This window comes from Bos mutus, chromosome 1 (genome assembly GCF_027580195.1).
Source record: "Bos mutus isolate GX-2022 chromosome 1, NWIPB_WYAK_1.1, whole genome shotgun sequence".
Taxonomy (NCBI): Eukaryota; Metazoa; Chordata; class Mammalia; order Artiodactyla; family Bovidae; genus Bos; species Bos mutus.
In genome coordinates this window covers 134577205-134604042 of record NC_091617.1, presented here as the reverse complement: position 1 = coordinate 134604042, position 26838 = coordinate 134577205, and the positions used below count along the sequence as shown (strand labels likewise).

The following is a 26838-nucleotide window of genomic DNA, read 5'->3' as shown; positions in this document are numbered from 1 at the left end:
ATTAATCAATTCAAGATATAAGTCCATTAACCTTCATCGTATTTTTCTATTAAGGAAAAGATGAAGTTATTTCTATTGAACTTAAATCACATCACACTAAGATCTGTAATCACCTTCCCTAGAAGATAAGAGTTATAAAGAGAATACAAAATAACATATAATCCAATAAGAAAACTGCCTAAATTTATATATGTATATACACATACACATGCACTTACTGTCTAATAGCAATATTATTTAAGTCTAATCCACAGAACAGAGAGGACTACCATTCAATCCATTTCAAACAAGGCAAACTGGATCTTAAATCATGTCTTTCTCAGGGGAGGTAATAAAATGTATTAATCATGCCTCAGTGGAAGCAGTTCCTTGGTATGGAACACACCTCTGCTTCCTATTCCCAAATAAGAATTCTGGAGTTGCATGAAATGAAAGAAGGATAAGTTAACAAGGAAGGGAGGAAGGAAAAGCTATTCTGCCATCAGTGACAGGGACAGACCTCAGTGCCTCTAGGACTCTACTTCGTCCACTGCGGGCAGAGCGGGTGCTGTCAGGAGTTGAAGAGGTACTGTTACAACCACTTCTTGAGAGGGAAGTCCTCTGCCCTTGGGGTTTCACTATTGAAGTTGCAGACATTATCTCCTGAAGCTGCTTTTGAAAGTTCTCTCTCATCTCCAAAGTCTGTGTCAGAGCTTGAAACAAACAAAAATATACCAATCAAGGTAAGTTTCTCTTTAGCACACCTTATTCATATTAACTATTTTGTCTAGATTTAGTTGAACACAGATTTATTGACTTGACATCTGCTGAATATTTACTATAGGCTACAGTACTGTACTAAGACTATGAATACTGCAGAACCAAGACATAAAGGCAGCCCTTACTATGGAGACAGAATAGGAAATAATCAGGAAGCCCTCTGCAGACACTGTGCTGAGACGCGTGGTCATCATCCCTCTGCAGATACCCTGCCAGTTTCTGATCCTCTCACGCTCTGTACCACACCCTGACATACATTACAGTCATTTATGATTTTCCCTTATGGTCCCTGAAAACACAGACCACAACATGTTTATCTTTGGTTTCTTTATAGACTAAATATTGAAGTAGGTACTAAATAAACATTTTTGGAATGAACAGAGTGGGACTAACTAAACAGGTAAATCATAGGGAATGCTCTGGTAGGGTAAAGAAAATAGAAAATACTGATCCATTAAATCCATTAAAGAGAGGACACCTAGAGCTTTAACGTTACTCATGGCTGCACCACTCTTTATAATAGCAAGACAAGAGAAATAACCAACATGCCCATCAACAAGGAACTGGCTAAACAAAGTGAGCCATTCATACTATGAATACTATACAGTTGCCAAAAAAGGGAAAAAGACTGAAGAAGCTCCTTATGTCCTAATATGACACTCCACAAGTTGAACTGTTAAATAACAATATCAATATCAAAGTATAAAACAATATATATAGTAGTTTAATATTTATATATTTTTTTAAATGAGGGAAGGAGAAAACATGTTTATAATTGTACACTCATAAAACAGCTCTGGAAGAAATCATAAGACAATAACATCAGAGGACTTCTCTGGTGGTACAGTGGATAGGAGTTCCCCTCCAATGCAGGGAACACGGGTGGGATGCCTGGTCTGGGAAGTTCCCCCGTGCTGCAGAGCAAGCACATGTGTTGTAACTACTACACCCGTACTCTAGAGCCTCACGTGCCTGCCTCAACTACCGGAGCCTGAGCACTCTAGGGCCTTCGAGCTACTAAGTAGCTACTCCACAGCTACTGAGCTCCTGTGCCTAGAATCTGTGTTTCACAACAAGATAAGCCACTACAATAAAGCCTGTGCACCGCAACTAGAGAAAGCCTGCCCATGGCAACGAAGACCCAGCACAACCAAAAATAAACAAATAACATCAGAAAGATAAAGAGAAACTCTTTACACCTCCTTCTGTACCTTTAAAACCTTTAAATACCATGTGAATTTATGTTAAAATACATTGTGCATATAATGAAACTTTTCGAATCAAAGGACCAATTTTTGAAAAATTACCATCTCTACCTATGTTTATTGAATACAGCTGTGTCACACTAACTGTAGAATACCTAGTTTCACACATTTTACAGGTTTCACACTTTATCACTCAAAGCTTGGCTATTAATTAATGATTGGCATGGAATCTCAATTCAATCCTCAAATATTAATATATGCTTTACTTCTATTTAGTAACATAGAAGATAACTTTATTTGTTCATCTGATGCAAAGGAAGCCCTCAGTATGAAAGATACACATTTATAAATTTTGTTTGTAATTTAAAATATTTTACCTCCTTTAGAGTCATTCCTCCCATTTCCATTTGATGTTGTTAGTTCTTTATTACTGGTGGTCATATTGTCTATATCATTTTCTTCTAGAGGCATATGATCTGGCTATTGAAGGAGAAAAATTACAGTTTCTCAAACCAAGCCCTGTATAAGGCTTCACAGCAATATATGACTGTACATTCAGCTTAAAGAGGGGGTAAATGTATCATCTGTATCGTTTACCTCATCATCCCTCATTGCAGAGCCAGCTGAAAGTAGTCGGTTATTACAGAGTCGGCCATCTTGCACTGCACTGATGTCCAAGCTCATTTTGGGATTATAAGTATGTGGATAAAGAGATTCGGGAAGATGTTTATACTCCTGGGCACACTGTAATACAATGGTGTGCTTTAAAACAGGACTAAAAAAATTTTAGTAACTAAAAGATGTTAAGGAATTCTAAGATGGCAAAAGTTCACAAAATTAAAGTTTTGAAAAGTAGTTGACTTTAAAATTCCATTATACAAGTAACAATTTGTCCTCACTTTTAAATGTCCTGCCCACTAAAGTATGAAATCTAATTCTATTTCTATGCTTTTGCCAAAGTATCAATCACATTTCAGGGAATACCCAGAAGGAAAATTGAAGAAGAAGAAAGAAAAGAAACTGTATTGGCATGCTAAATTAATTCTCCTCAAAGCATTACAAACTTTTCTTTCATGTCATTTTTAACTAGCAAAAAGAATCAGAGACAATCTGAAAGAATACCCATTAAAGATTTACTAAGCATTTAAGGATTAAAGACCTTAAGTTTCTGATGCCAAAGAAAGGAAATGTGCAATTAAATAAGGTTATCAAACTTGTTTATGTACAGAGAAATGGATTTGTGCCTTGAAGTACTGTTTATGTTTTCATTTAACAGAAAGGCGAGGGGAGTATGCTTACCTCTAAAAGCCAGTGCTCTGAAACAATGTGTACTCCTCTTTCTTTTACAGATTTATACTCCCGATTAGTGTCATTTGGTCGTCCTTGATAGATGAAATGAGTCACTGTCTCATCAAAACTCCACCTAAAACAATCAAACCCACAAAAGCCTGAATACCTGAGAGAGATAACGACATTAGTTTATCATTGTTCTCTATAAACAGAATACCCAAAACCTTTCAGGAACCAGAGTAAGCAAAAACACTAAATGATAGACTCCACTTTCACTGTTAAATTTTATACGCATATCTCTCAATATATAAATGCAGAGAGAGACGCAGAAAGATATTCTTTAAAACATCTTCTATAATATCACTTCATACGGGTGATATAACGATAAAGATATTTTCCAGTTAAGTATCCAACCTATCCTCCAGCTGCTGGCAGCCACTAGTCACTGTACATTCACTCTGTGCCCATAATATTGTGTACTCTACACAGCATTATCCATCCATTTCTCACAACAATTCTAGAACACTGTATTATTTTATCCATTTAATAGATAAGCAAACTGAAGGACATGATTAAGTAACATACTCAGTGAATAAGAGGTAGAGCCAATTTTGACTTCAAAATGCACTCTTAGCTATTACACTGTGCTCCCGATTTCTTCCCATTTAATATTTCCTTAACCTAGTTTGCTAAATGTGAACAACTCATGGTAGTCATATTACCAACAGAAATCCTGTTTATGGTATCTGAGTCTCCATATCTATTTCAGTCTTCCAGCTATCACATTTGAAGTGCTCTATGTATGCAAAAATATAAATACTCCATTCCCCTCTGTGTTATCAGACAAAGCCATTTACATATTTAATGTATATTCTATTACTATGTACCTTCTACTGACTTTAATTATAAAAGTTAGATTTATGAAATCCATTTTAGTAGAAGGAATGTTGTATAAATATCTGTAATAAAAAGGGAGTGCTATATCTGATGTGTCAGGAAGATCTGGTCTAGATTTTAACTGTCAGCAGGTGGGAGACAGTATCACTGATCTCTTTGGTGCGTATGGAAGGGAACATCTGGAACAGCAGCACTTGAGAGCCAATTACCCAATGAACACATACATACTGTAACCTCTGCATAATAAGAGTTCTTTCCTCTCATTAATTATCAAGTCTCAGAAATTTACTTCAGGAATATACCTAATGCAAATTCCAAAGTAATGCCACTGAGTATTAAATTCTATTTAGGGATTTCAGCAATGTATTTTTTTTTTATATTGAGAAGACTGGGGCATTTTATTTATTTTGGCTGTCTGGTGTGGCTTGTGGGATCTTAGTTCCCTGACCAGGGATAGAACCTGGCCCCCCAGCAGTGGAAGTGCAGAATCCTAACCTGTGGACCCACCAGGAATTCCCAGGACTGGCATTTTAAATCTTATAAAAACACAATTCCTATATGCGTTTTTTAAATCTTACATAAGTCTACATCTAAACAGAATCCCCATGGACACATTCAATTTTTAGGGCTCTTAGGGCTACTGTGAGAATGGTATGAGATAATACTTGCCTCATATTGAGCACTCAGCAACCAGGTAAGAACAATATATAGACAATACAAATAATAGTTATAAGTAAGAAAGCTTTACTCTTCTACAATAGATGAATGAAACACTAAGGTGCCTATAATCACACAAATATATTTTATTTTTCCATTCTCCTGATTTAATTTCTCTATCAAAAAGATAACTGAAATGACTTACCAAAAGGGAAAGATAAAGCTAATCATATTCCTCAAACTGTTTGTTAATTGTAAACCAATCATTATGCTAACTATGAACTGCTGAAAACAAGTGATCAAGAAAGCGAGTACCACAGACAATGAAGGAATATGATCAACTCAGCACTGGCTGGAATAGGCAAGGGTCTCTCAATCCCTGACACTGATGCCATTTGTGCTAGGGACCTGTCTCTAGATGGGCTGTCAGGTTGAGAGTGGTTATCTATGCCTCCAAAGTAAAAACGATAGGCATTAAACATCCTCAAAAAGACCATTTTAATTCAGGAGTGCTGCAGCACTTAGCAGTACTCACAGAAGGGCTCTAATTTGAAAATCACTAAGAAACATGCTTAAAATCTCCGACCTAAATGTATTAAAAAACTCCTTGAAGACAAGGATTTTTTTTCTAGACTGTACTCATTCACGGATCCCAGATTTTTAGAAATAGTGTCACAAAGTATGTTCTCATATATTTGTTAAATATGCCCTAAAAACATACATGTAAGAGTGAATTGATATGGGAGAGGGTATCTTAAAAGGATGAGGTAAATTAAATCAAAATTGGATTTTGTAGATATTATGATAAACTATTAATAAAAGGCAAAATAATGCTTTTTTTTTTTTTTAAATAGATGCTCACAACAGCTTTAGGTTTCCCTATAAATTGAGTTCATATCACCACCAAAAAAAATGCGTGCCAACTACCTGTAGTCTGCACCTAGAGAGGCCGCAATCCCATTTAGTTCACTCTGCTTCTTACTGAGTTTCTTACTAACACACACCACAACATTCTCAAGTGGCTTCGGAGCATCTTCCTGCCCACGGAAAATAAAAGAAACAGATCAATCATTATTATTTCAAATGTTTTTTTTTAATCTAAAACTTCCTTTTAATAAGAGATATAATTCCACCTTTTCTGAATGGGCATCCTTCAGTTGAGGGCTGGCAGAAAGAGCAACAGCATTTCGAGAGCTATTTGCCAAAGCAAGTTTCAGGTTTTTGACGATGACTTCTGAGAGTGGTGTACTCAGTTTCCTTTTCTGCTGGCTGGGACCTCCTGGAGTTTCCAAGGCTGCGAGAGCATCCTGTGTATATGGAGGAGGAGGAGGAGGGAAGTGAGGAAAAGGAAGAGAAAAGGAGAGAAAGAAGAGGGCAGACAGAGGTAAACAGAAAAAGGAAAGGGGAAAAAAGAGGTAAAGAGAGAAGGGGAATAATCCTCAGTATTAACTGGATTATAGCTTTAACCTACTCCAGCTTTCCTCCAAACAACAATAAAAAGAATGAAGTATTATCTGTATCTATATAGATAATGAAGAAAACAGTTCCATACTGTCCAACAAACTGGTTCAAAGAGACCAAGCAGCTTAATACATTTTCAGTAGTATTTTACCACATTTGTCTGATCTTACAGTTGAAATGGCTCAGACGGTAAAGCATCTGCCTACAATGCAGGAGACCTGGGCTCGATCCCTGGGTCAGGAAGATCTCCTGGAGAAGGAAATGGCAACCCACTCCAGTATTCTTGCTTGGAAAATCCCACGGACAGAGGAGCCTGGTAGGCTACAGTCCATGGGGTCGCAAAGAGTTGGATACGACTGAGCGACTTCACTTCACAGTTGAAATTGGTTAAAATGATACAAAAAAAACAAAATAAAAAACAAACAAGTAAACAAGCAAAAAACACAGAAGGAAACAAGTAAGCAAGGATGGATATAAACTAGACATGAACAATAAGGAGGATTAAAAAGTCATATTGAGCTGAGGATTATGAAAAATCTTCAAAGGTACAAAATATATGCCTATTCCCAAGCCACCCCAATTCCCACGTGAGCCCTAGTCACTGCTGTTCAGGACTTGTGCTCATTCTCTTTCCCATCTGAATAGTATTCCATATACACAGCAGAAAGTATTTAGCCAGTGCTCAAGTGATGAATATTAACCTTGAACACACACAATTTGCACAGGTAAAGGAAACCATGTAAGCAAAATGCATGCACCAACACTGATATATTCTCATGAGCAAAGCATCAGTGTTTCACCACGTACTAGAGAGCAGAGTAGATAATCAGATTTTTCTTTTTTGCCCATCTGTTACATTAATTTAAAGACCACTGAGTACAAGGTGAAGTACTATTTTATATATCACAAGAGAGAGACACTGCTAAACACATTATGACTGAACAATAAAACCTTTAAATGTGCTTTATACCTTCACTGAGACTATTTCAGAACCATCAGTTTTTCACTGTAAAGTAGAAGAATGGTCTCAACAAACAGAAATATTTCTACTATCTTGCCTATTATTATTCCATTTACTATTCAAAGAATATTACTAGCTTTGAGACCTTAGAAATCATCTAGATATGCTCCATAATTTTACAGATGGGGATAATGAAACACAAAGAAGTTGACTTGCCTTAAAAGGCAGTAAGAGGCAAAGCAGAGGCCTGATTTTAGATCTCACAATTCCCAAACCAGTGCTTTCCCTCTACTTTTCACAGCATAAGTAGTGTTACAGTAAAAATATTACTTCAGAAGAAATCTGATCAAAGATTTAGCTTGGAGAAAACTGTCCCAGGTCAATTTATGTTTATTTTCTGAAGATGAACAACTTGCAAACTTTAAGTCTGCTCCAAAACATACTATGAGTAAAACCACACAATAATTTTGCAAAGGTTCATGGATAAAAAAAATCATGGTTCGCACAGCTATTTGAAAGGCCAAGAACTACTAAAGGAATAGTGAAGAAAATTATCTTTGGGGAATGAAAGAAAACTATCTGAGAAGGCTGAATTAAACCTTCATTTGTGAATGCATTTTTTAGACAGGGAGCCATATTCCAATGCTCAGAAGATCAAAGAAAGATGCACACTTAACTCATCTTTTTAGTGCAAATGACTGAAAGGTAAAGAGATAACATTTTCAGAAAGTGCACTGGGTGTATTCCTAGAATCAAAACCTAAGTCCAATGTGTCTATGTAATTGTACAGTTTATGAAACTATTTATCACACAATTTCACTTGATTCTTACAGTAAGTGTGTAAGTTTTCAGTGATATTATCCTATTTGTACAAAAGATAGAACTGATGCTCAAATATATTGAACAATCTGCGAATCATACCATTCACAACAGACACAGAACTTGAACCCAGATGTCCTGATTTCACACCATATATATCTCTAGCTGTTACCTCAACGCTGGGTATACATAGGGACTCATTATCACGAATCTATTTGCCAATATTTCTGAAGTTACTACTACAAACTAAGTGATGGAGAACTTGGTGCTTTAACTTTATGAACTATAAAACTGTTATCTCCAGAACCATTTTCTATAAGCCTCACCTTCACATCAAAGGAAGGCTTGAACAGTTTGTCCTTGGACAGAAACTTTGACGGCGTATCCAGGTGTAATGAGGGCTCCTTCTGAAGTGACTGTCCTGGGGAAGGGGAGACTGAAGCCTGTCCGGAGTGCTGTGACATCACCGTGCGGAAAGCTTTACTCTGAAAGCGGTTCATATCTAAAGGTGTAACGGCTGTTTTTCTCTGAGTTTCCAGATGTGTTACAGGATGCTCTGGAGTATCTGGATTTAGATTCACCTCATTTGTTGTTTCAGTTTCCAAACTTTGTTCTAGAGATTTAAAATGAAAAGAAACAAATATGAGCCACTGATGTCATTTTCTTGTCTCTAAAGAGGCATACAAGAAGTGATGTTTTTATCTTCCTATTAGTTTTCATGTGAATTCTTAAGTACACTTCACACCACAAAGCTATAAACTTACTTTCAAAGAAATAAACCAGACATTAAAATATATGTTGAGTTAGACAAGCAAATCAACTGAAATAATGAATGAAATTAGATTTCCTGTTTCATCTTGTTATAACTTAAAATATTCTCAATAAACCTCATAATTTGCCCAAAATTATATAAGCAAATGCCAAAGAATGCGATACTGGAGAAGACATTTGAGAGTCCCTTGAAGATCAAACCAGTCAATCCTAAAGGAAATCAACCCTAAATATTCATTGGAAGGACTAATGCTGAAGCTGAAGCTCCAATACTTTGGCCACCTGATGTGAAGAGCTGACTCACTGGAAAGACAGAAGACAAAAGAAGAGGGTGGCAGAGGATGAGATGGTTAGGTAGCATCATTGACTCAATGGATATAAGCTTAAGCAAACTCTGGCAGACAGTGAAGGTCAGGGAGGCCTGGTGTGCTGGGTCCATGGGGTCACAAAGAGTCAGACATGACTTAGTGATTGAACAAGAAGTTAATATCATCTTGGTCAATGGCAGAGTAAAAAGAAAATCCCAATTATATGTACTCAGAGTTAACAACTACAGTCAAATTTTTGAAAAGTTCTTAATGAGATTTTAATATGACCTAAACATTACTTTGCCTCAGTTGTAAAATTCCCAGTTTATCTAGAGAAAAGTAATAAGTAATAGCTTTGAGAGGTGTTCCCAAGGTTCCCTAAAGTGTGACCTGGGATGCCCTCATGTTATATAAGAGAGGCTACTGTGTCCTCCCATTCTGCCTCCTACCATTTTTCAACATTTATCAAGAACACTTACTAGATGGCTGCTCCATGCCAGGTCCAATCTAGACAATGAAAATATATAATTTACAAGATGCATGTACTCCTTGCCTTTTCAGAGCTTATGGCTGAGCAGGGAAACAGGAAAGTAAACTGGAATGGTAACACTGGGATAAGAGCTACAAAAGAGGCATGGTGTTATGGCAAGACAAGGCCATACTTATAAATTAAGGAAGGTTTTTCCAGGGAAAGTGATATCCAAGCTGGGAGCTGAAAGACAAGGAGGAACAAGCAAGCACAAGGCGGGCAAGAGATAACATGCAGAAGTCCAGGAACAGACTGGAATAGAATAAAATGCATAGACAGGAAAAACTAAAATAGGAATAGACAGCACTTTACTCACAGAAGGAACAGTAAATGGGATCCAAGCTCACATCTTTAGATTCAAACACTGAGACCCTCGAACACTCCCATACTGTTTGTACCTTCTAGCTTTCAGATTGTGCCTACACTTGATAGTACAATTATAAATTAAACATTTCTGCTATGAACGTACTTATATTGCTCACCCCTCTCCCCAATAATGGGTGCCCAACAGTGGCTCATGTTAAAGGGAGAAATCTTAATGAACTGTCTGAAAAACAAGTTTTAGCACATTCATATACCAGAAACTGTGGGGTCACAAACAGTCAGACACGACTTAGCAACTGAACAACAATCCCAGAAACCAAACTGTAAAAATATATATAAAATGACAAACAAAAATATTAACCTTCTTTAGATGAATTTTCAATCAGGAAATGGTTTTCATTTGCTCTCTTTCCCAATCTAGCAGACTCTAACAGCCAAGCTATGGTGACTGCTGGTAAATTCCACTTCTTGGCAGCTTCATATTTAGAACCACCTGGCTCTTTCAAAACAAGATGTGTACTGGCAAACATGCCTTTCTTTGCATTGGACTTGCGAACGAAGTATTCTTGAACACTGAAAGTTACATTTTAAAAAAAAGCAAATGGTCATATGCATAATAGTTGGCAAAGAATGACATTTCTAATACAATGGTGTTGTCAGAGTTCTAAGTAAAGAAAATACATTAAAAGTTGGTTGTATTTCTTAAATTAAGCTAATCCTCTTACAATACCTACTCTAGGATAAAAATGTATTGTTAAAATTAAACTTTTAAAAATTAATTATTTAAAAATAAGCAAATTAAACCAGACTTACAAGAAATAACCAGAAAGATCATCTATTTAATTGGTCATCACCCACCTACCCACCTTGTCTTTCCTCCCAGTAAAAGACACGGAACAACTAGGGGAGCAAAGGATGAGTATGAATAACACAACTTCTAGCCCTACACCCCAACTTCTCTAAGCATTTTCAAGTATATCATTGGATCCTCTCAGTATTTGTGAAATACCAATATTTTACAAGTTATCATAAAGATACAACCTGGGAAAAGATGCAGAGAAATTAAGCGTCTTCCTCAAGATCACAGAATATTAAAGAGAACACCACCGTTTGAGATACAAACAGAAATGTCTTTCAGGACTTCTGGGTTTCAGGTCTAGTTCCTCACTTCTAAGATTTTGTCAAGTATCCCACATTTTCCCTAGTACTTTCAAGGATTCATTTTTCACATTTAACCCACTGATCAATTAATTTGGTACTTATTTTGGTATGAGATGTTGCTCCAATTTTATTGAATTATCTCTTCCTCAATAAGCTGAAACATCACCTTTATCATATACTAAATTCGTTTGTATTTAGGTCTATTTCTATGCTTTCTGTCTGTTCACTTAACTTTCTGCTACTTACAGACATACTATTATCTAGTGAGGTTTACAAAATATATTTAAATAACAATTCTATTTCAGAATTTTTATGACTTTCCTGCTTGCTAATATTTTCTTATGAATTTAAGAATTAGTCTGCTTACTGCCCTCTCTAAACAATTCCTTTATAATGTTTATAGTCTTCCTGTCCAAGAACAGGTACATCTTTTATATTCTTCAAGTCCTGTTTCCCTCAATAGCATTTTACAAGTTTCCGTAGCTCTTCCAAGTTTCACTTTCAACTTTTTTCTTAAATCAAAATATAGTTGACATACAATATTAGTTTAAGGTGTATGATATAGTGACTCAACATTTAAATAGATTACAAAAGATCAATACCAAATCTAATTACATCCCTGTGACTTTTAAATTTTATAACTGGAATTTTGTACCTCTTAATCCCCTTCACTAATTTTGCCCAGCCTCTTATTCCCTTCCCTTCTGCTGCTGCTGCTAAGTCGTTTCAGTCGTGTCCGACTCTGTGAGACCCCATCGACGGCAGCCCACCAGGCTCCCCCATCCCTGGGATTCTCCAGACAAGAACACTGGAGTGGGTTGCCATTTCCTCCCTTCTGGTGACCACTAATTTATTCTCTGTATCTATGAGTCTATTTTGGTTTTATTTTGTTCATTCATTTTCTTTCTTTTTAAGATTACATATCAGTTGCTACCTATTTATCTCTTACTACAGATTTAGTAAGAGACCTCTGTTTTCATTAGCTCTTCTAACTAGCTGCACATATGAAGGTCAGTGACTTCTGTATATTAGTATTTTATGTAATCAGTTTGCTGAATTTTTCTATGAGCACTGCTTTAGTCTACTGCCATATTTTCTTACTGTTCTTTTCTACAATTTGTTTTTTCCAAAAGTTTATTGTTTAGTATAACCAAAGTATAGAACACAGCAAAAGAGGAAATATAAGATTTAGTGAATTATAAAATGAAAACCCTTATTTTCCCCACCCACGTCAGAAGACAGACTCTTACCAGTCACTCCAGAACCTCTCCAATATGCCTCTTCTGTTACTACCACCCCTCCCCTCCCATGTTAATAGCAGCCACTGTTTGGATATTTATAGTTATCACTTCCTTACTTTACAATGTCATAAACCTCTGTCCATAGTTCATCAGGTACTCTATCAGATCTAGTCCCTTAAATCTATTCCTCACTTCCAATGTATAGTCATAAGGGATTTGATTTAGGTCATACATGGTCTAGTGGTTTTTTCCACTTTCTTTAATTTCAGTCTGAATTTGGCAATAAGGAGTTCATGATCCGAGCCACAGTCAGCTCCCAGTCTTGTTTTTGCTGACTATATAGAGCTTCTCCATCTTTGGCTGCAAAGAATATAATCAATCTCATTTCGGTGTTGACCATCTGGTGATGTCCATGTGTAGAGTCTTCTCTTGTGTTGTTGGAAGAGGGTGTTTGCTATGACCAGTGCATTCTCTTGGCGGAACTCTATTAGCCTTTGCCCTGCTTCATTCTGTACTCCAAAGCCAAATTTGCCTGTTACTCCAGGTGTTTCTTTACTTCCTACTTTTGCATTCCAGTCCCTATAATGAAAAGGACACCTTTTTGGGGTGTTAGTACTAGAAGGTCTTATAGGTCTTCATAAAACTGTTCAACTTCAGCTTCTTCAGGGCTACTGGTTGGGGCACAGACTTGGATTACCGTGATATTGAATCGTTTGCCTTGGAAACGAACAGAGATCATTCTGTCGTTTTTGAGATTGCATCCAAGTACTGCATTTTGGACTCTTTTGTTGACTATGATGGCTACGCCATTTTTCCTAAGGAATTTCTGCCCACAGTAGTAGATATAAAGGTCTATCTAGTCAAGGTTATGGTTTTTCCAGTGGTCATGTATGGATGTGAGAGTTGGACTATAAAGCAGAGCACCGAAGAATTGATGCTTTTGAACTGTGGTGCAGGAGAAGACTCTTGAGAGTCCCTTGGACTGCAAGGAGATCCAATCAGTCCATCCTAAAGGAGATCAGTCCTGGGTGTTCACTGGAAGGACTGATCTTGGAGCTAAAACTCCAATATTTTGGCCACCTCATGCAAAGAGCTGACTCACTTGAAAGACCCTGATGCTGGGAAAGACTGCTGGCAGGAGGAGAAGGGGATGACAGAGGATGAGATGGTTGGATGGCATCACCAACTCAATGGACATGGTTTTGGGTGGACTCTGGGAGTTGGTGATGGACAGGGAGGCCTGGTATGCTGCGGTTCATGGGGTTGCAAAGAGTCGGACATGACTGAGCAACTGAACTGAGCTGAACTTCCTTACTTTATCACTTCCCACCCTTAAACACTACATTTCATTTTTTATGTCTTTTGGCTTCCAGGTTCCCTCTTCTTTCCATGCCCCCTTTATATCTGTTGAAGATACTGGATCATGAGGTTTCATTATTTTGATAAGATTGTTTCAAGATGGTTGTATATTCTTCATAAGGAGGCATATGTCTAGTTTTCTCTTTATTTTGTGAATGTTGGTTTTCAATATCTAGATTCTTCCATTTATTAGGAGTCAAAATTTTACCATTTCTTCTTCACTCATTTGTTGGAATACCTCTATAAAGGGAAACTTTGTCTTATCTATTATTATGGATACAGTCTGATACAGACTGTACAGGAAGGCAGAATAAATACCAGATCCTTTCTCCTCATTTACCAGCTTTCAAAAATAATGAGTTGGTTTCCTAGCATCCTTCAAACATGGCCAATTAACTTAGTTTTTTGGTGCCATTAGGAAATCATGATTGAAATATTATTTGATGATGTCTGGAGCCACTGCTGCTATTGACACTTTTCCTGTCTTCGGCCAGTGGTGGTCCTTTTGACACAACCCTTCGTAGTAGTCTTCAATAATATATTTGTTCTCCATTCTGACAAAAGGTTCCAGACTCACTGGTATCTTTTCTGCCCCAGACGTAGAACTGATCATTTCTCTAAGCTTTACTTTCTTTTAGTGGGAAATGGTATTTTAAGGTCACAATGTGGGTACTGGTGTTGCTTGTTACTATTAGGTTGACAATGATATCTAGGCTTATAAATGGTTTTGAATTCCTCTTTGAACCAAGAGTTATTAAAAAGTTCTAAAATGTCCAGTTGATACAGTCTTCATTTTCCATTTCTACTATTCATTTCTAATTTTTTTAGAAATTAAAAACCTTCAGTGTAAATAGCATTCTTTATTTACAACATGCTTTTTCCCCGTTTAATGCCTTTCAATTTGAATTCAAACTTGTCTGATAATAAAATTGTACCCCTCTCTTTTCACATATCTTTGCCCATCTTTACTTTTTTCCCCAAATGTTCTGAATCACTTTGGTTTAGGTGTGGCTCTTGTTTTAAAGTATTTTAAGTGCTGTTTCATGATATAATCTAAAAGAACTTTTCCTTTAATGTGAAAGTTAGTCCATTTACAATTATTTATGTAACAGTTTTCTACTTTTTTTTTAAACAGCCACCATTAAAGTTCACTTAGGGGTTGGGCTAATTTAAAAAACTTTTAAATTCATTTTCTTTCTCCTAAAGTATTCATTATTTCTGCTTAACACTGCATTGCAGAGAAACAATGTATACTAAAAAAGAATATGGCACACAGAAGGAAATAACACTGAGACAAGCAGTATCTTTAAATATTCCTTTTCTTGGTAGTAAGCATTAATGCCTGTAGTCTTAATACTTGCTAAGTACTTGTCTAACATCATTCTCTCCCTTCCACTTTGAGCCACCACATCAGATATGCAACATACTCCTCATAAATATTATAAGAAATCCAGTGAAATGCTAATTTGTATGCTTTTCAGTAAGTAAAAACAAATAATATATACACCAAGAGGGCAAGTACTAAAAATACTACATACCTGGCTCCAAGGTGATTTGCTAAGAATGTCAATGAATCTTTTTCAGCTCCTACACATTGGCTGAATGAAAGAACACAACCCTCTAAAGGAGTCATTCCTGCCATAACTGGAACTGGTGTGAAGAGAGGATTTGACTTTGGATCAATTAAAGTCTGGTAGTCTATACACATTACCTTTTAAAAACAAGAAAAACATCATCATCAACCTGAAATAAGCAATTAGTGGTTAACACTGGTTCAGTTACAGTGAAAAGCAATTTTATTAATATAAATGTGTATATGCTCATTCACAATACATTTAAAATTATAATATTAAAATGTATCAGTCATTATATAGGATATTAAAATCAGATTTATCATTGAATTTCCTAAATATTGCTTTAAATTTAATTTCTTCCAATGTAGTTATCATTTTTCCTCTTAAGTCTTGGAAAGTTGAAAAAGTCAGTGGTTGAAATTATCATTGATAAGCCAACAAGATGCAATAATACATAAGTGCATGTCATGCTTTGGTAGTAGGAAAACAGGGAAAACCTAAATATGAGAAGACCTGGAGTCACTTTCCTAGGAAAGAATGCTGCTGATGTAGCCCCTCTATTCTACCAGGATTAGGACTAAGAAGCTTGTGTATTTTATTATTGATAATTTCCTTTGCTAAAAACAAAATCCAGACAGTGCCCAAACCCAAATACCAGTCTACCAAAACTAAAGTGCCAAAGATATATAGCTTCAGACACCCTTCAATACTACATTTGAACTGATGCGGTGTTTTCTTACCAGCCATGTGTTTGTTACAACTTCTCCCACAGTTGCCTGTACTTCACATCCCAGCAGAGGAACCACAGCATAATCAGCAACAACTCTGCTCTGAAGGGACACAATTTTTCCAGCATTTTCTCTTATGATGATTGCAATATTAGATTCATTTTCATTACTAAACCCCAAAACTAGGAAACTCTTTTGGCTAAATAAACCTTCTTCGGTAATTGTAGAAACATCAGGGAGGCAATGACTGATGGAAGACTGGTGTTCTTGCAGAGAAATATGAGTAGAATCATTACGGGGCTCCACATGAGTAGAGTCACTACAGAGCCCAACTTCAGACTTGGCAACTTCAACTGGAAAAGAAAAAGAAACGTTTTCTAACAGGTAATTTACTTTATAAAGTTTATCTCCTAGTAAGGATATAAAGGTAACAGGGAGCCTAAGAACTGTGACCACACTTACAAAACTAAGGCTTTATAAGTATACAATGAAGAAAGAATATGACCTACCCCATCCTCTGGGTTCCCAAGACAGCAATGAGTATCACCATCCTCGGATAAGAGCAATCATGTTAGTATTCTAGTATTCCTAGTATACTAGAAAATTGTGAGGCTCCAGTAACTCGAACTGGCAATGGCACCCTACTCCAGTACTCGTGCCTGGAAAATCCCATGGATGGAGGAACCTGGTGGGCTCCAGTCCATGGGGTCGCTAAGAGTCAGACAGGACTGAGTGACTTCACTTTCACTTTTCACTTTCATGCACTGGAGAAGGACATGGCAACCCACTCCAGTGTTCTTGCCTGGAGAATCCCAGGGACAGGCGAGCCTGGTGGGCTGCTGTCTATGGGGTCGCACACGACTGAAGTGACTTAGCAGTAGCAGTAACTCAAAAATTATGAAGCTCCAATAACTCCTCAAGGGGCTTCCCTTGTGGCTCCGCTGGTAAAGACTCTGCCTGTGATGCAGGAGACCTGAATTCAGTCCCTGGGTGGGAAGATCTGGAGGAGGGAAAGGCCACCCATTCCAGTATTCTGGCCTGGAGAATTCCATGGACAGTCCATGGGGTCACAAAGAGTCAAACACAACTGAGCAACTTTCAGCATTTTCCAAGCCCTGCTTCCTGGGATTCCAACAGCCTGAAGGCTAGTCAAAGATTCTTTTCTATTTACATAGAGTTAGTTGCTCAGCTATGTCTGACTCTTTGTGACCCCATGTACTACAGCCTGCCAGGCTTCTCTGTCCATGGGATTCTCCAGACAAGAACACTGGAGTGAGTTGCCATTTCCTTCTGGGGATTTTCCCGACCCAAGAAATTGAACCTGGGTCTCCCACATTCCAGGGAGATTCTTTACCATCAGAGCCACCAGGAACATAGGCACTGTACTTAAGTGCTTTTCGTGCATGTAATTAATGCTTATGATAATATAAGGCTAGTTCTATTGCTGTATCTACACCCATCCTTCAAGAAGAATGTCAGGTCTAAACAGGTTATATAATTTCTCTAAGGTCACACAGTTATTAGCTGGCAGAAATGAGATATAAACCAAAGTTTGTCTGACTGCAGGGTCCGTAACATTATGTTATAGTTGTTCTAGTTGCTAAGTCGTGTCCCACTCTTTTCTGACTCCATGGACTGTAGCCAGCCAGGATCCTCTGTCCATGGGATTTCCCAGGCAAAAACACTGAAGTGGGTTGCCATTTCCTTCTACAGGGGATCTTCCTGACCTAGGTATTGAACCCACATCTCCTGCACAGCAGGCGGATTCTTTACTGCTGAGCCACCAGGGAAGCCATCTTCTTATTTCTATCCTCATCTCCAACAGGCAGAACTCTCTTCATTTTAATTACTGTGTGTGTGTGTGTGTGTGTGTGTGTACATATATAAATGACTCTTTACACTTTTAAACTAATTACTGTATATACACATTCATACAGTCATTAGTTGAAAAGTGAAAAGTCATGCTTATTGGAGAAAAGTATATATAAAGTGTGCATATATATATATATAAAATAAAGTATGTATATACACACTTTAATTTCTACTTAATGCAAATATTTAAATTGCTCTGAGACTCTGAAGAAGCTGTTCTGTCTAGAGCATTTACTAATCAGTATGTCAGGAGATTCTCTGACCTTCAGTTTGATACTGTAAGGAATAAAGGATAACAGTGTATCTATAATTTAGAGGGATGTATTCCCAATGGCTCAGCAGGTAAAGAATCTGCCTGCAATGCAGGAGACGCAGGAGACTAGGGTTTAATTCTGGGTCAGGAAGTTCCCCTGGAGGAGGAAATGGCTACTCACTCCAGTATTCTTGCCTGAAAAATGCCAGGAAAGAGGAGCCTGGTAGGCCACAGTCTAAAGGGTCACAAAGAGTCAGACATGACTGAGCACACATGAGGATGAATAAGCCTAGATGGAAATAAAGGTGACATGATACTATAAAACATTTAGAAAGCAGTTTTAAATGTATAATATAAAATGTAAAAACAAATTTTTTTTTGCATTAAAAATGCTCACAATCACATCTCGGAGGAAAAAAACAACTTTGATGTTTCTGTGTAATTGGTGAGGTGTAAGAACAAAGAAACCAGCGGGAATTTTAGAATACTACAGTAAAAACTGGAGAAGGAAATGGCAACCCACTTCAGTATTCTTGCCTGGAAAATTCCACAGACAGAGGAGCCTGGTGGGCTACAGTCCATGGGGTCGCAGAGTTGGCCATGACTGAACACATCAGTACATACTATAAAAACAAACTAGAAATACTATGTTCTTCTAAATTATAAGTAAAACCCTGAAGTTATTAAAGGTTCAGAATAAAATAACACATTTTATAGCAGTTCATTTACTAATAGAACCCTCTTTTCAAACAGATGTCATTTGGAAGCCCAACAGACACTTTTTCATAGCTTTTTCAACATGAAGTAAACACTTAATTACATTCTTTCAAAGGTACTTGGGGATTCACTGAGATTTACTATCACCAAATCCTTTCAAAGTCAGTACACTACTAGCTGCTTCAGAAAGGAAGATTTGAGAAACTAATTGCCTTACTCCAACAACCACCCTTGTTGAAGGATAGCACATAAAACTGCTTCCAGTCAATAGGTGGTCTTTTTGTACTAAAACATCCTAAAAAATTAGGATGATCTGATATGATACACTACTAAAGCATAAGGAAATGGTCTGACAAAAATCATTTTTCAGAACAACATGAACAGTGTGGATTATTAAATATTGTTTTAAACTGAAAAAAAGAGGAAAATTGAAATTCTCTAAAAATATGTCAAAAATAAATAAATAAAAATATGGCCAGCTAGACATGCAGAACCCTCTCACCATAAAACACCTAAAAATAGAGGATGAAGTATTAAAGGTATCATTATAAATGCAAAGCTGAGTTTGCAAAAAAGCAAGGTAAATTCTCAAATGCTAAAAATGAAGTGGAAGTATGAATCCAGAGCATTAAGTAATCACTAAAGGTAACAATTACCATCTATTTTCACAGTGACCAACACCCTTAGGATTTAAGGATGTCATGTAGAGGGACAGGAGTCAAGCCTTTTATCCCACACTAATTAGAGGTGGGGAAGAATATATGCTTCCACTCAGAAACCCTAAAGGAAGATGCCTTCAGTAAAAATGTCCATCAAAAACCAATCAACCACCACCATGTTCACCCTGCAAAAAGAGATGAGTAGTACACGATTTTGGCTTTTAGGGGGTGGGGGGGGGTGGTTGTCAACACATCTCTCTTGGGAATCTGTCATCATAGGCTGGTCCTCAGAGTAGGTTAGGGCCTGATGGTCCAAAAACATCTAGCTAATAAGTAACTTAGGGGTGTCCTAAGTTGGGAAATTCCTAGGCTCCTGGCAGGTTTAATCATAAACTTTATCTGGAGGACCAAATTCTCTTCCCAGGCTTCTTAGGACCTCAAGTCCTAACGAGAAAGAGTTTATATAATAAATATCACAAAACACATGAGGAAGCCAAGCATCATGAACAACAATCAAGAGAACTACCCCGGTTCTTCATTCAGATGTTGCAATAGGTTTAAAATGTCTCAAGAAATAAAGCAAAACCCCCCCACAAATACAGAACAACACACTACTTAAAGAACTAGGACTTCTATGAACTGAAAAATACTGAAAGTGAAAGTTTAATGGATGGGTTAAACATATTAGGCAATAGCTAAACAGAAAAACAGTGTTGTAGAAGGAAAATCTGAAGAAATTACATTAATAAATAAAAAGATGAAATTAGAAGGACAGATTAAGGACACAGAGCTAAAGGGGAGTTACAGAATACAGAGAATGAAGGAAAGCAATATTCAAACACATAATAGATGAAAAATTTTTAAAAACTAATAAAGGAAAAAAAAATCACTAATTCTCTGATTCAAAAAGTACAATGATTTGCAAATAAGACAGATAAATGGTAAAACTCCAGGACACACACAAAAAAGGTATTAAAAATAGAGAAAAAAGATGCTGCTGCTGTTTAGCCACTAAGCTGTGTCAGACTCTTGCGACTCCATGGACTGCAGCCTGCCAAGTTCCTCTATCAATGGAATTTTGCAGGCATAAACACTGGAGCAGGTTGCCATTTGGTACTTCAGGGGAACTTCCCAACTCAGGGATCAAACCCTCATCTCTTGTGTCTCTTGCACTGGCAGGTGAATTTTTAACCATTAGCACCACCAGAGAAAAAAAGATTTCCTACAAAAGAATGACAAGTAAGCTGACATCTGACTTCTTAATTAGCAGTCATGGAAACAGATGACAAAGAAAAAATATCTCCCAAGAGCTCTGACAAATTAACTGTCTAGAACTGTCTTTTAAGGACAAGGGCAAAATAAAGACATTAACAGAAATTTCCAAAGGATATATCTTAAGAAAAAAGAAAATTATTTCAAAGGAGAGAGATCAGATGCAATAAGGAATCAGGAGCAAAGAAGTAGCTAAATATGCTGGTAAATCAAAACAATTACTGAATATAGAAAACAACAATGCCTAATTGTGAGATTAAAGGACAATGAAAATACAAGACGAAATCACATAAGCTGAATATATTAATGAGTGCATGTGTAGAGAGTATGGTTGGTAGTGATGCTGAAGATAAACGTTATAAGGTTCTTAAATTATTCACAAGAAAGACAAAAATTCTAATTAATTTTAAATTTTAAGCTATGATGTGCATTAGATTTTCAAGGGTAAACACTGAAAACATAAAACAGTATATATAAACTTCCAAATCAGTAGAGGGAAAGATGCAGAGTTGGAAGTGTGATCTGGGGAAGGAAAAGGCAAGCTCAACCCATCCAAAAGACAAAAATGTTAAAAAAACAAACGAAAACCAAGGAAGCATGGAAAAATGGGACAAATAGCACAGAACAAGAGGGTAGAAAATAATCCAAATATATCACAAGTAACAACAAATGTAAATCAACCAATTTTCAATTAAAAGAAAGTCACACTAAAAAAATACCTATGTGAAGCAGGCATAGGTGTTTTAATATCAGATAAAATAGATCTTAAGTAAACGAAAAATTAGGAAAATGAGGATCCCCATGTAATAAGACTTCAAAATACACACAAAAGAACTGAATGTGACAGAACTGCATGGAAAAAGTGACAGTCACCATTACAATAGAGGAGTTTAACATCTATTTCATTAATGCATAGATAGAACTGACAAAACTTGATTACATCATACAAATGTATAAAATTTCCAAATAATCATAGAAAACATTTTTCTGAGGCACAGAAAAATATTTACAAAAACTACTTACTAAACACCTCACAGACCAAATATATGATAAAATTAGAAAACATTTAGAACAGAATATTTTGGCGACCTGATGCAAAGAATAGACTCATTAGAAAAGACCCTGAAGCTGGGAAAAATTAGAGGTAAAAAGAGAAAGGTGCAGCAGAGGATGAGATGGCTAGATAGCATCACTGACTTAATGGATATGAGTTTGAGCAAACTCCAGGAGATAGTGAATGACAGGAAAGCCTGGAGTGCTTCAGTCCATGGGGTGGCAGAGTCAGACACGACTCTGCGAGTGAGTAACAACAATAACAAATTACAAAAATTCTACATAAAAGATCTTTTGGGACTTCTCTGGTGGTAAAGTAGATAAGGATCCACCTGCCAAAGCAGGGGACATGGGTCTGATTCCTGGTCTGGGAAGAGTCCACATGCTGTGGACTCCATGTGCCTCAACTGCTGAGCCCATGCCACAACCACTAGAACCCAAGTGCTCTAGAGCCTGTGCTCCACAGGAGAAGTCCCCGTAAGGAGGAACCCACGCCCTGCAATGAGAAGCCTGTGCACTGCAACTAGAGGAACCTTTGCTCTCCAAAACTAGAGAAAGCCTGTGTGCAGCAATGAAGACCCAGTGCGATCAAAATATAAAATAATTAAAAAAATATATATTTTGAAATACAACTAGTTGAGTGAGTACTTTGAGAGAAATCTATTGACATACTTAGATAAAAAGACTAACAAAAAAAAGAAAGCAAATCGTGCAACTCAAGAAATCAGAAGGAAAAAAATAAATTTATGAATGAAATTAGTTTCCTAAAACGACTATTAAAATTAGCCATTAAGCTTCCTAGAAAACACAGCTTACAAAAGTTGATGCAGAAAAAAACACAACTGAACAGTCTTATATCCATTAAGTGAATTAGTACTATAAAATTTTCTTACAAAGAAACACTAGGCCCAGAGAGATGAGTTTCATCACACATTCAAGGATAGGGAACCCCAATGATACACAAACTCTGAGATTTAAAAAAAAAAAAGGAAAAAATAACCCCACAATCTACCACAAACTGAGATTTTTTTAAAAAGAAAGAATAATCCTCAATCCACTCAATTAATAACACAATCCAACAAAGATAACAGACAAAGGAAAAGTATAGGCCAGTATCACACTGAGTAGATAAAAGCCTAAATCAAATATTAGCAAACTAAATATAGTAATGTGTAAAAAAGATGAATATATCACATCCAGAAGAATTTAAACTTGATTTGACAATATAAAATCTAATACGATTTATCACAGCAAGAAGGAAAAACCATATGATAATTCCAATGAACAGAGGAAAAGCATGTAATACCCAGATCAAAGTTCTAAAGAAGAATAAAAACAAAACTTTTATGAGAAAACATATGAGAAAGTTTCATGACTAGCTTTCGTAATGATTTCTTAATTATGACACCAAAAATACAGGCAATGAGGAAAAAACAGATAAACTGGACTTCATCACAGTTAAAACTTTCATCTACCAAAGAACACAATGTGAAAACACTACCCAAAGAAGGGGGAACATATATACAAATCAAATAACTGATAAGAGATCAATATTCAGAATATATAAAGAACTCCTACTACTCAGGAACAAAAAACAGTCAACCCGATTGAATAAACATTTCTCCAAAGAAGATATATAGATGGCCAATAAGAGCAGGAAATGATGCACAACATCACTAATCAGGGAAATGAAAATCAAAACCATCAGTGAGATATCACTTCAAATCCATTAGGATGACTTTTATATGAAAAAAAAAAAAAGGAAATACAGTATGTTCTAAGGATATAGAGAAACTAGAACTTTTGTGCATAGCTGGTGAAGATGTAAAGTAGTTCAGCACTGTGGAAAACAGCAAGATAGTTTCCCAAAAAGTTAAACATAGAATTACCATGACTTATCAATTCCACCTCTGAGACTATATCTAAAAGAACTGAAAGCAGGAACTTGAACAGATATCTGTACACCAATGTTCATAGCACCATAATTTACAACAGCCAAAGGTAAAGACAACTCAAGTGTCCATCAACAGAAAATGGAACAGACAATTCCAAAATACAGTGGAGTATTATTCAACTTTAATAAGGAATGATATTCTGACACATGCTAAAACATGGCCTTGAGGACATAATGCTAAGTGAAATAAGCCAGACACAAAAGGTATTGTCTTGAGTCCATGTATATGAGCTAACTAGAATAGTCAAATTCATAGAGACAGAAATATAATGGTGGATACCAGGAAACGGGCTGGAGGAATATAGAGTTACTATTTAAGGCCTATAAAGTTTCAGTTTGGGAAGATAAAGTTCTGGCATGGATGGTAATGATGGTGGCAAAACTATGTGAATATAATTAATACCACTAAACTGTATATCTAAGGACGGTTAAAATGGTCAATTTTATGTCAGGCATATTTTACCACAATTTTTAAAAAACTCAATACCCAAAATGTTCTTATTCAAAATGTTTTATTCTTGTATATCAGTAAAATATAATTTTAAGAATTAAAATATCAAATGAACAGACACAAAATACAAAAAATTAGGGATAGTTGTAACATAGCATGTCTAGTATCTTATGACTCGTTATACTTTATTGAAAAACATAAACTGTATGCTGATATTCTATATTCATGGACAGGAAGATCTTTTTATTGTAAAGATGTCAATGCTGCTCCAAATAATTTCAGTACAATCCCAACCGAATTCCCATACAGATTTATTCAAACTGACAAATTAATTTTAAAAATTTATATAGAAGCAAAAGTTCAAGAATAGTTAAGAAACTTTTGTAAAGGAAACTGGAGGGCCTTGACATTTCAGATATCAAAACATATTACAAAAGCTATTAAAATAAGATGGTTTATCAGTGAAGTATCTCAATGGAACAGAATAAAAAGCCTAAACACAGATCCCCACTTAACAGACCCTTAATAAATGACAGGGGCAAGAGGGCAAATTAGTAGACAAAGGATGGCCTATTCAAAAAAGTTTGAGAATAAGTGATTATTTACACTGATAATTTGAATGCTTCTTATCAAATGCAAAAATCAACTCCATGTGGACTGAAGACGAAATGTGAAAAAGCAAAACTTTAAGACTTTTAAAATACAACTTTATGACTTTCAGATAGGAAAACTTACATAAAACAGAAAAACACAAACCACAAAATAATGGATTAAAAAACCTACTTTACAGGAAACTCAAACAGGGGCTCTGTATCAACCTAGAGGGGGTGGGATGGGGATGGGATGGGAGGGAGTTTCAAAAGGGAGGGGATGTATGTATACATATAGCTGATTCACGTCGAGGTTTGACAGAAAACAGCAAAACTGTGTAAAGTGATTATTCTTCAATAAAAAATAAATTAATTAAAACAAAATATAGCCAAATAACACTCAAAAAGATACTCTACCTTATTAGCAATGTTATAAAATTAAAACCACAATGAGATCCCACTCTATACCCATCAAATTAATAAGAATTTCAAGCCTTATGAGAAATACTAAATGTTAAAAGGATGTGCAACAACAGCAACACTTACTATTGTTCTAGTATAAAGTGGTAAACTAAAACACTCGAGAAAGCAATACGCTTTATGTAAGAAAGTAGAAGACATGCTTATCCCAGGAATCAGTCATCCCACCCTAGAGAAATTCTTGTTCACGTGCAGAGACACACACAAGAACAATTTCAGCAGTACTGTTTGTTATTAGAAAACAAAACAAAAAAACCACAATAAAAATCTCCTCAGGAAGGGCAATAGATAAACTATGGCATGTTCATATACCAGTGTGATATATTCATAACCAGTTACTAGGATGAGATGAGTATCTTGCATGTTTAGGGAGAAGGCAATGGCAACCCACTCCAGTACTCTTGCCTGGAGGGTCCCGTGGACGGGAGCCTGGTGGGCTGCAGTCCGTGGGGTCGCTGGGAGTCAGACACGACTGAGTGACTTCACTTTCACTTTTCACTTTCATGCATTGGAGAAGGAAATGGCAACCCACTCCAGTGTTCTTGCCTGGAGAATGCCAGGGACGGGGGAGCCTGGTGGGCTGCCGTCTCTGGGGTCGCACAGAGTCAGACACGACTGAAGTGACTTAGCAGCAGCAGCAGCAAAAGAGTACATATCATGTACGATTTATGTAAGTTAAAATACACACAAAACAAAACAGTGTGTATATTACTTACAGATATATATATGTTATCAACTACTAAGAAAATGAGGATGGATTCACAGGAGAATTTTGACCAAACAGAATATCCTATAGTTTTTAAACAGTTAGATTAGTAGTATATGGTTATTTGTTAAATTATTCTTTATATCTTTTTGGATGAATTAAATACTCTATAATAAAAAGTATTTAAAAAGTAGAAATGCTGTTTACAACTTTTCACTGGCAATTGTGTTTAGCACACTGAGAAGACTACATCCTGAGACAGTAGTCTACAGTGCAGCATTATACTCATTAAAGCTACAATTACAAACTAATAGGCATTTGTTATAAGGTTAAAATACCTTGTAACAAATACCTTGCCGGACTAGATGAAGCTGCCGGACTAGATGAGGCACCAGCTGGAAACAAGATTGCCGGGAAAAATACCAATAATCTCAGATATGGAGATGACACCACCCTTATGGCAAAAAGCGAAGAGGAACTAAACAGCCTCTTGATGAAAGTGAAAGAGGAGAGTGAAAAAGCTGGCTTAAAACTCAACATTCAAAAAACTAAGATCATGGCATGGCGTCTGGTCCCATCACTTCACGGCCAATAGATGGGGAAACAATAGAAACAGTGACAGACTTTATTTTCTTGGCTCCAAAATCTCTGCATGTGGTGACTGCAGCCATGAAATTAAAAGACACTTGCTCCTTGGAGGAAAAGCTATGACCAACCTAGACAGCATATAAAAAAGCAGAGACATTACCAAAGGTCCATATAGTCAAAGCTATGGTTTTTCCAGTAG

General features: G+C 36.5%; 1 protein-coding gene across 3 annotated transcripts in view; it reads right to left on the bottom strand.

Annotated features, from left to right (window-relative positions):
• The window catches only part of TOPBP1 (DNA topoisomerase II binding protein 1), a 70918-nt gene that overhangs the window by 27063 nt on the left and 17017 nt on the right, over window positions 1-26838 (bottom strand). For all 3 annotated transcript variants that reach the window (XM_070376104.1, XM_070376106.1, XM_070376108.1), the window contains 10 exons: window positions 16057-16397; window positions 15281-15453; window positions 10343-10554; window positions 8376-8662; window positions 5942-6115; window positions 5736-5845; window positions 3264-3387; window positions 2562-2708; window positions 2342-2444; window positions 500-692 (listed from right to left, as the gene is read on the bottom strand). In XM_070376104.1, coding sequence (XP_070232205.1) covers window positions 500-692; window positions 2342-2444; window positions 2562-2708; window positions 3264-3387; window positions 5736-5845; window positions 5942-6115; window positions 8376-8662; window positions 10343-10554; window positions 15281-15453; window positions 16057-16397 — 1864 coding nt within the window. The remainder of the gene's footprint in view (window positions 1-499; window positions 693-2341; window positions 2445-2561; window positions 2709-3263; window positions 3388-5735; window positions 5846-5941; window positions 6116-8375; window positions 8663-10342; window positions 10555-15280; window positions 15454-16056; window positions 16398-26838) is intronic.